This window comes from Salvelinus sp. IW2-2015, unplaced genomic scaffold, assembly GCF_002910315.2.
Source record: "Salvelinus sp. IW2-2015 unplaced genomic scaffold, ASM291031v2 Un_scaffold3536, whole genome shotgun sequence".
Lineage (NCBI taxonomy): Eukaryota > Metazoa > Chordata > Actinopteri > Salmoniformes > Salmonidae > Salvelinus > Salvelinus sp. IW2-2015.
In genome coordinates, this window is record NW_019944816.1 from 77,615 (window position 1) to 88,916 (window position 11,302).

The following is an 11,302-nucleotide window of genomic DNA, read 5'->3' on the forward strand; positions in this document are numbered from 1 at the left end:
TTTTATATAGCCCTTCGTACATCAGCTAATATCTCGAAGTGCTGTACAGAAACCCAGCCTAAAACCCCAAACAGCTAGTAATGCAGGTGTAGAAGCACGGTGGCTAGGAAAAACTCCCTAGAAAGGCCAAAACCTAGGAAGAAACCTAGAGAGGAACCAGGCTATGAGGGGTGGCTTTTACTGTGAATTAAGCAGTAGGACCAGTCAATAAATTCTGGCTGGGTGATTCAATAAGTTCTGTCCACTTAAAGACACTTAAGGACTTAAGGGTCAACTTAAGCCCCCCCCACACACACACAAAAAATAAAATTGGTTATGCAATGTTGACAATACATTAATGTGTGGAGACAAACTTTTTTTCAATTTCAATTTATTTTAGAAGAAATAGTTAATTATTTAAGAAAAGTGCAAAGGTACCAATATATTTGGCCGCACCTGTATGATAACCACTGTTTGTCTAAGCGTAGTTATTGTTTCCCTTTTACTACGGGTCTGAAGGCTGCCTTACACAGTAGTAAACTCCCATCCAGCTGGCGGCGCTGTTGTGCATTTCTGGGCTCACCACCCACTAGAATAAAATGYATTTTCTAAAATTCCTTGACTAGAGCACGGAAGTAGGATTGGAGACGACTTGTTTTGATTGTCAACGTTCCCTGTGTGGARTAAAGAAAGACCAACTGACTCTACTAAATAGGCTACCCAACTCTCATTCGACTKAAAATGTCTAAACTACAGTTGTTGAGTGTGTTTTTAAATGAGCGTTTAACGGCGGCTGTTGTGGAGATTGTCGGGGCAGTTGAGAAAACGGTAGTGGAGTACCAGGAGGAGAATTATCGGCTACGGAGACTGCTGCGGATCACACCAGATATACCACTAACGTTATCTAGAATAGGTACGTAGCTATGAACATATAAATAAGAATGAATAGAACGGGCTTGCAACTGATGCGGCTCATGCAATGGGGATGCATTTGTTGTAATGTCATTTGAGTTGATTCAACAAATCACAGCACAGATTGTTGGATATACCCCCTGCTGTGCTCYTATGTGTACACTCGTAATGGCCGCCATCCAAACATTATACCRTAATTGACTTGAATAGGGACACTCGTTCGAATCATTCTTATTTCTGTGGCTATGTAGCTTTTGATCGTGACTCTCAGTAAGGGGAGTTTAKGAACATTAACACGCATCACTTGCGGTACGGTTTTGTAAGCATAAGGACCTTATCTTTYATATCATCGAGAAATACACAATGTTAAATTGATACCTTTTTATAGGGTTAATGTTTTCACAACGCCATATCTCCATGAGGGAGTTATTTTATGCTGGCCCTGGTTGAACCGGACAAAGACGCTGCTCGGTCATTTTGTCGACAATGTAGCATGGCGCATCATTCAGAAACATACAACATATATTTTCCGTAAAATAAATGTTTGCATTTTCTAACTAGTTTTTATCAAAAGCAATCACAGAACCTTACTAAATTAGCCAACAACACATGCTTAATTATGTCACTTATTTTGAGCCGACTTTACTTTGGCCCCTGGTTGAGAATAATCGACCCCCCAGCGCCTGTTCACGGAAAAGAGACGAAAGACGGAGGCTGCTGTCCAAACACTTAAGACACACCCTATCCCCTCTGCCCTCAAATTAAGTGTACACTTCTGACGACGTTTTATGACGTCTGACGAGTATACACTTACAGGGCGAGGGAGGAAGGAATCATAAAATAAAATGTATTAACAACAAATCAATACAGGAAGTACATGTKGGAACACAAGTATATATCATTAATATACAAAGGACAATAGGGCTAGGGGGTACAATATCACGTTACACAAGGACCTTAAGGGACATACAGACACTTAGAATTCTAACACCTTTTTTGTTAGTAGAGTATTTAATTGTCTTAGAATATAGTTCAATTTGTTTTTGTAAGGTAAGAAWWTTKTTTTTTTTGTTGTAAATTTACATTTGTGAATATTAMATTTGGCCAAAAGAATAATGACATTTATTACATAAATTGTTKCAGCTTATTTCTATCTTAGGTAAAGAATCCAAGCAGTACATCTCTCCACAATAGTGTAAGATCTTCATAAATGTGTTCAATTATAAATCTACTGATGTCTTGCCACAGTTTCCTTACAAATGATACAATGCCAAAAAAGATACAACGTTTCTGGGTGGACATTACAAAAGGTACAATTCGTTTTTCTTAAACTTCTTCAGGAAACTTTCTTAATTTTGTTAACAAGTATGTATGTGTGTGGCAACATCCAAACTTTTCCCCAACAGATATTATCAATAAATCCATTCCAATAAGGCATGGCATAAGGTATACAACTTCCTGCTGAAACAAGGTTCGTACCGCTCTGTTGTTGAATGGAACAAAAGAGAAACAAATCTTTCCTACTGATGAGTCAACAGGGTCAATGGAAGGTAGGCTCTGAGGGTCAGGTCTTGACACGTTCCTGAATAATAAAGCAACACCTGAGGGAATGGCATCTAAAACAATTGCAAAATCTTTAGGTGTTACAGGGACCTTGTAAAGTGATAAGAATTCCTTATAAATACGTGTTTTTTTTTTTTTTAACTCAGCATTTACAAGTTGGCTCACCGAGAAATTTTCCCTTGGCCGGAAATTCGTCACTCGTTCATCCCGTGATGATTGTGTTTTCAGCCACCAGTAGCTTGTGGGTGTTTTATATGCGCYAGTCAATTGAGTGAATGTCTACTTATTAAATATAGAATTATTAATATACAGCTACTGTATGATAGCTAGCAAATTAATTAGCTAACTAACGTTAGCCTGTCTAGCTGGAACTTCTGAAGGAAAATTTATATTTCTACAATTTCGAAAAGATAACCAAACAAAATACTTTTTACGGGGTGTGTTTGTGCCGTCATGTGCATTAGTAGCACAATTTCAAACTTATTTCCATTCGTTTTTACTTACACTTGTATGTTGACTTCTCCATTGTTTTTACATTTTCGCTGTCTTTTCTTAGCGGATGTACAATCGTCGCAAATTGAATTATGGGGAGTTTCAGGCCCCGGAGTGAACATAATTGTACACACGCAAGCTCGACTAAATACGACAGCTGAGGGGCTTACGTTGCAAACTTCCCTTGCTTGTCTAATGATTTAGACCGCCCGCCAAGATGGCGATGGTGATTCCCCCAAGGGCATTAGGCGAGGGTAAGTGGACGAGGGTGTGTCTTTTTATAAGTTTGAACTGCAAGCCAGAGTTGATTACTTGAGCTAATTAGCTGTTTCTCATAACACCTGTGTGTAAAATATGAAATATGAATGGAAGACGGATGCCACTGAAAAAAAATACTGTCGGCTGAAACTGTTAACAGTGTAGAGGAAGTGTGTGTTTTGCATTTGTGAAATGATTTTGATGTGATATGAAAGGAGAGGGATTTATGTTTCTAGAACCAGACCGGAATTGAGAATCGATTCACATTTAAATGGAGTGTTTGGGTGTTTTGGCTTCAAGAGTCAATTCACCGTTTAAACAGAACATGTARGGAAGGTCCTTGGACTAAGGTGTAACAGGCTAATTTTTGTCCAATATTAAGCTAGGTGTGTATCTAGATCTAGTGATTGCTAGCTATAGTTATACTCAACTGTTTAGGCTAGCCAACAGTACTCCCCATTTTTTTAAATAGATTTTTAACCCTAAAGCTACCAACATATTTTGACCCCAATAAGAAACTATTGGAAAAATCAACAATCAGAGCAGGCATTAGACATGTAATTAATGTTATCTGAAAATKAAAATGACAAAAACTTTTGCAAAATCATAGTTAATTTGCATGTTATGAACAAAATTAAACATTTCTCTTTTGTGGCCTATAATGTGCAGCTTTTATCCATAGTACAATCCACATTAGTACTAAAAAGCTGATTTACCATCATTTGATTATAGTATCATTTATTTTCATAATGTTTAAATAAATATACATTTTGTCATATTTATGTGGTATACTTAATTTTATTGACAAAAAAAGTGATTMATCTATAGATCCTGAGAGACATTGACCAAAATATGGCTTTGTTTTCTTTATTTACTCACCCAGATTTAGCATCACTGTAAGTGACACAAGTTTACATGGACACAATAATACGAYAATTGTGAATAGTCAKATTAATATAATAGTTCGATTAAAATGTTTACATGCTTGGCAAGAAGAACAATTTCCCTAATAATCCTGTTTACACGGACACATCTGAAATCAGGCTGCCCGATGGGACTTTTGATAAATGCAGAAAAATAAATAATAAATAAATGTAGCATTACTGTAAGTGAAACAATGGGAGTGGTAGGTGCTATGGCAACATGCATCAAAAAAGCATGTCCAAGTCACTTCAAACCCAAATGGTATAGCACCCACAATATCATAAAACGTTGCACACACAGAATACTGGAGGATATTATAGTAATTCTGGTATTTATAACATTTTCAGTAGAATGCTACAGTAAAACACTTTTTCCGGAGAATACACACCATATTTTCCATGACAATATGTGGAGCCTCAAATAGAATTGCAATTTATAACAGTCAAAAACAAACATTTAGCTGTTAGCTAGGCAAGTCAAATCAAATTTTATTGGTCACATATACATGGTTAGCAGATGTTAATGCGAGTGTAGCGAAATGCTTGTGCTTCTAGTTCCGACCGTGCAGTAATATCTAACAAGTAATCTAACAATTTCACAATAACTACCTTATACACACGTCTCCCCCTCTTCAAAGGGGGAGACACTCGAGACCCAAACTGCTACAGACCTATATCTATTCTACCCTGCCTTTCTAAGGTCTTTGAAAGCCAAGTTAACAAACAGATTTACCGACCATTTTGAATCTCACCGTACCTTCTCTGCTATGCAATCTGGTTTCAGAGCTGGTCATGGGTGCACCTCAGCCACGCTCAAGGTATTAAACGATATCATAACCGCCATCGATAAGAGACATTACTGTGCRGCCGTATTCATCGACCTGGCTAAGGCTTTCGACTCTGTCAATCACAACATTCTTATTGACAGACTCAACAGCCTTGGTTTCTCAAATGATTGCCTCGCCTGGTTCACCAACTACTTCTCCGATAGAGTTCAGTGTGTCAAATCAGAGGGCCTGTTGTCCGGACCATCTGGCAGTCTCTATGGGGGTACCACAGAGCGTTCAATTCTCAGGCCGACTCTCTTCTCTGTATACAACAATGATGTCCCTCTTGCTGTGGTGATTCTTTGATCCACCTCTACGCAGACGACCATTCTGTATACTTCTGCCTTCTTTGGACACTGTGTTAACCTCCAGATGAGCTTCAATGCCATACAACTCTCCTTCCGTGGCCTCCAACTGCTTTAAATGCAAGTAAACTAAATGCATGCTCTTCAACCGATCGCTGCCCGCCCGTTCCAGCATCACTACTCTGGACGGTTTCTGACTTAGAATTATATGGACAACTACAAAATTACCTAGGTTTGGTAGACTGTAAACTCTCCTTCCAGACTCACATTAAACATCTCCAATCCAAAATGAATTCTAGAATCGGCTTCCTATTTCGCAACAAAGCATCCTTCACTCATGCTGCAACATACCTCGTAAAAACTGACCATCCTACGATCCTCGACTTCGGCGATTGTTCATTTACAAAATAGCCTCCAACACTCTACTCAGCAAATTAGATGCAGTTACACAGTGCCATCTGTTTGTCACACATGCCCATATACTACCCACCACTGTGACATGGTATGCTTCGTTGGCTGGCCCTCGCTACATATCGTCGCAACCCACTGGCTCCAGGTACATCTAAAGTCTTTGCTAGGTTAAAGCCCGCCTTATCTCAGCTTATTGGTCACCATAGCAGCACCCCACCGTGCACGCGCTCCAGCAGGTATATCTTACTGTCACCCCAAAGCCAATTCTTCCTTTGGCCGCCTCTCTTTCCAGTTCTCTGCTGCCAATGACTGGAACGAACGCAAAAATCAATGAAGCTGGACACTCTTACCTCCCTCACTAGCTTTTAGAGCACCAGCTGTCAGAGCAGCTCACAGATCACTGCACCTGTACATAGCTCATCTGTAAATAGCCCATCCAATCTACTCATCCCCATACTGATATTTTTATTTTTTATTTTGCTCTTTGCACCCAGTACTCAACTTGCACATTCATCCTCTGCACATGCTACCATCTTACAGTGTTTAATTGATTATATTGTAATTACTTCGCCACCAAGCTGTATTTATTGCCTTACCTCCCTTATCCTACCTCATTTGCACATGCTGTATATAGATTTTCCTACTGTATTATTGATTGTATGTTTTTTATTCCATGTGTAACTCTGTGTTGTTGTATGTGTCGAACTGCTTTGCTTTATCTTGGCCAGGTCGCAGTTGCAAATTAGAACTTGTTCTCAACTAGCCTACTTGGTTAAATAAAAAATATGTAAAGGGATGAATAAGAATATGTACATGTAAATATATGGATGAGCGATGGCCGTGCGGCATAGGCAAGATGCAGTAGATGGTATAGAATACAGTATATACATATGTAGGATATGTAAAAATTATTAAAGTAGCATTATTTAAAGTGACTAGTGATACCTTTATTAAGTCCATTTATTAAATTGGCCAGAGATTTGAGTCTGTATGTTGATGGCTGTTTAACAGTCTGATGGCCTTGAGATARAAGCTGTTTTTCAGTCTCTCGGTCCCAGCTTTGATGCACCTGTAGTGACCTCGCCTTCTGGATGATAGCGGGGTGGCTCGAGTGGTTGTTGTCCTTGATGATCTATTTGTATTTTGATGCTTAAAATTAAAACTAAGACGTTTTGTGGTTGGATTTGCAGTATGTATTTAGTTTGAGAAGTAAGCTAGCAACTTTTAACAGACTGTTTCGTCTGGACAAACAAAACGGTTGCTTAGCAACCAGATACTGACATGTTCTGTGGAGGGGGAAAAAAGTGAGTTCCAATATTTGCATAATCGTTGTGATTGGAGGATAGCTGAGGGTTGTTGAATCAGGATTAAATACTTTGTTCTCCTCCAGCTCGTTAATGATAGAATGTTCATATTTGAAGATGGCAGAAAGGCCAGTCTTTTTGGCACATGACATGGAGTACAGGGAGTGGAATGTTGGATAAATAAACTGGTACCTAGTCTCTGTCTAGAAGCTGGCCCTAGATATCTGCACTCAGGCACGTCTAAAGGCTGTATAGATCATAGAGATTTACACGTCACCTGTGTGATTCAAATTTCTGCTCCTCCTCTCCTTCCCTCCAGACTCCCTGCAGCTCTCTGTCTCTGAAGAGGAGGTTCCCCCTGAGCAGCAGCACTGTGAGCAGGAGTGGAGCCCCAGTCTGGGGAAGGAGGACCCAGAGCCCACACAGATTAAAGAGAAACAGGAGGAACTCAGGACCAGTGAGGAGGAAGAGCAGCTTCAAGGTCTGGAGCCTGATATCATAGAGTTCGATTTCACTCCTCCTTGTGTGAAAAGGGAATGTGATCAGGAGGACCCACTTTGGTCCTTGACTCTTCCCCAAACCCAGACTGTGAAGAACAGAGAGAGTCACTCTAAACCAGTGGATCTCAAACCTTTTGTCACTGTGACCCACCTAAAGGATCTTGACATTCTCTGTGATCCTCTAGATAATCAGAACATTGCCTGCAGCCACAGCTCAGCTGTAAGCAGAAACCCAGTAGGACTTGACAGCAGCGCACCATTGGATCTGAACCCGATAATGGGGGAAACCTGCACCTGGCCCTTTTGTGGCAAGACCTTCAAACAAAAAGGACATCTGTCCAGGCACATGAGGGTTCACACAGGGGAGAAACCGTTTAGTTGTGGTGACTGTGGGAAAAGCTTCAGTCAGAAGGGGACACTAACCATGCATAAACTGACTCACACAGGAGAGAAACCATTTACATGTTTTTTTTGCTGTAAAAGCTTCAGCCAGAAAGGGGACCTAATGAGGCATATACTGACTCACACGGGAGAGAAACCATTTAGCTGTGGTGACTGCGGTAAAGGATTCATTCGCAAGGAGCACTTAACTGCACATTTACAGACTCACACAGGAGAAGTGTCGGTCTCAAGCAGAACCTAACCACGCAGAAACAGTCTAAACCGTTTAGCTGTGGTGACTGTGGGAAAAGCTTCAGTCAGAAGGGGACACTAACCATGCATAAACTGACTCACACAGGAGAGAAACCATTTACATGTTTTTTTTGCTGTAAAAGCTTCAGCCAGAAAGGGGACCTAATGAGGCATATACTGACTCACACGGGAGAGAAACCATTTAGCTGTGGTGACTGCGGTAAAGGATTCATTCGCAAGGAGCACTTAACTGCACATTTACAGACTCACACAGGAGAAGTGTCGGTCTCAAGCAGAACCTAACCACGCAGAAACAGTCTAAACCGTTTAGCTGTGGTGACTGTGGGAAAAGCTTCGGTGTCAAGGGGAACCTAACTGTTGACATTCAGACACAGGATGATACATTTTTATTTGTGGTGACTGTGGGAAAGGCTTCAATCATAAGATGGACCTAAGGAGGCATAAACTGACTTACAGTGCATTTGGAAAGTATTCAGACCCTTTGACTTTTTCCACATTTTGTTACATTACAACCTTATTCTAGAATTGATTAAATAAAAAATGTCCTCAATCTACACACAATACCCCATAATGACATCACAATACTCCATAATGACATCACAATACTCCATAATGACAGTGAAAACTGTTTTTTACAATTTTTTTACCACTTTTTAAAATATTTTTTTACGTATTTACATAAGTATTCAGACCCTTTGCTATGTGATAATAAAATTGAGTTCRGGTGCATCCTGTTTCCATTAATAATCCTTGATGTTTCCTTTGGAAAATTCAGTTGATTGGACATGATTTGTAAAGGTACACACCTGTCTTTATAAGGTCCCACAGTTGACAGTGGATGTCATAGCAAAAGCCAAGCCATGAGGTTGAAGGAATTGTCCATAGAGCTCCGAGACAAGATTGTGTCAAGGCACTGGGGAAGGGTACCAAAACATTTCTGCAGCATTGAAGGTCCCCAAGAGCACAGTGGCCTCCATCATTCTTAAATGGAAGAAGTTTTGAACCACTAAGACTCTTCCTAGAGCTGTCTGCCTGGCCAAACTGAGCAATCGGGGGAGAATGGCCTTGGTCAAGGAGGTGACCAAGAACCAGATGGTCACTCTGACAGAGCTCTATAGTTCCTCTGTGGAGATGGGAGAACCTTCCAGAAGGACAACCATCTCTGCAGCATTCCACCAATCTGGCCTTTATGGTAGAGTGGCCAGACGGAAGCCACTCCTCAGTAAAAAGGCACGTGGCAGCCCCCTTGGAGTTTGCCAAAAGGCACTATAAGGGATTTATATACACTGCTCAAAAAAATAAAGGGAACACTTAAACAACACAATGTAACTCCAAGTCAATCACACTTCTGTGAAATCAAACTGTCCACTTAGGAAGCAACACTGATTGACAATACATTTCACATGCTGTTGTGCAAATGGAATAGAAATTATAGGCAATTAGCAAGACACCCCCAATAAAGGAGTGGTTCTGCAGGTGGTGACCACAGACCAATTCTCAGTTCCTATGCTTCCTGGCTGACATCAATGCGAGCTGTGGCAAGAAGGTTTGCTGTGTCTGTCAGCGTAGTGTCCAGAGCATGGAGGCGCTACCAGGAGACAGGCCAGTACATCAGGAGACGTGGAGGAGGCCGTAGGAGGGCAACAACCCAGCAGCAGGACCGCTACCTCCGCCTTTGTGCAAGGAGGAGCACTGCCAGAGCCCTACAAAATGACCTCCAGCAGGCCACAAATGTGCATGTGTCTGCTCAAACGGTCAGAAACAGACTCCATGAGGGTGGTATGAGGGCCCGAAGTCCACAGGTGGGGGTTGTGCTTACAGCCCAACACCGTGCAGGACGTTTGGCATTTGCCTATAATTTCACACGGAGGGTTTCAGATATACGTTATGTTTTTCAACATTTTATGTGAATAAAGTTTGATTTGATTGAAATTGATGATGTAATGATTAAACAGGAAATAGTATTGTAGGAAKCTCACAGGTCTGCTGTTCTGTCGGATGTTTTCACGTTATTAAAAACAGGAATTCCTGGGCCTTTTGTTTTAGAGTATCTCTCAGGTGAAGAGAGAGTGGTTATTGATACATGGAAAATATATACTTTCCAGAATATATCTTCCTTCCATCTGTCCAAAAGTGTTTCTCATCCATTTTGACCTAATGCTGCTTATTCATGATATTGTTTTGAATCTTTTGGGAAGTAATGATTTACAGTCGACTCCTCGTAAGTACACTTTGTAGAAGTGCAAACTCGGTTTTAAGTATACTACAGTGTTTTTCAGTCCCAACTCAATAAAATGATTTGTAAAATCTCCTTATAACTGCATTCTGTAGTTTAGTGCATGCTGTCACATCAGTCCCTAACCGTTGCAGTTAACAGGAGTCATCTGTGTTACAATTTCTTATTTTGAAATATTTATATTTTATATGAATGTATTTTATAGTTCAATACAACACAAAAACACAGTGGAATATTGCTTAAGACGTACAACTACAATAGGACAACAATATGATAGTGACAACAACAACAGGACAGTCCGGTAAGCATTCACAATCCGGTCTTTATCCAGAATCTGTTGGGTCATCCAACCAGGGCATCAGGAGGGATCAGCCAATCGCGAAGAAGAAAATGTACTACTTTAAAATGGAGATAGCATGRGCAGYGCCATTGAGGCTGTCACAGATACARAGATGAGTCCTTTATCTATCTCTTAGGGTTTTACACCTGTCACACATTGGGGAAACATGGAGGTAGATTATATATAGTTTACACCTGTCACACATTGGGGAAACATGGAGGTAGATTATATATATGCCTTTTTGAGGAATTGTGCTTCCGTCTGGCCCGTCTATCATAAAAGCTTGATGGTGGATGCTGCAGAGATGATTGTCCTTCTGGAAAGTTCTCCCATCTCCACAGAGGAACTCTGGAGCTCTGTCAGAGTGACCATCCGGTTCTTGTGACCTCCTACCAAGGCCCTTCTCCCCCGATTGCCATTTGGCAGTCGGCCAGCTCTAGGAGACAGAGTCTTGGTGGTTTTTTAAATTCCATTTAAGAATAATGGAGGCCACTGTGTTCTTGGGTACCTTCAATGCCTGCAGAACATCTTTTTGGTACCCCCCAGATCTGGTGCCTCCGACAACAATCCTGTCTCAGAGCTCTACCAACATCCTTAA

General features: G+C 40.8%; 1 protein-coding gene across 1 annotated transcript in view; it reads left to right on the forward strand.

Moving 5' to 3' along the window:
• Nucleotides 1-602: 602 nt before the first annotated feature.
• The window catches only part of LOC112076049 (gastrula zinc finger protein xFG20-1-like), a gene marked incomplete at its 3' end in the record, with an annotated part of 18,906 nt that continues 8,206 nt past the window's right edge, over nucleotides 603-11,302 (forward strand). The window contains exons 1-2 of the mRNA XM_070441160.1: nucleotides 603-892; nucleotides 7,294-8,114. Coding sequence (XP_070297261.1) covers nucleotides 721-892; nucleotides 7,294-8,114 — 993 coding nt within the window. The remainder of the gene's footprint in view (nucleotides 893-7,293; nucleotides 8,115-11,302) is intronic.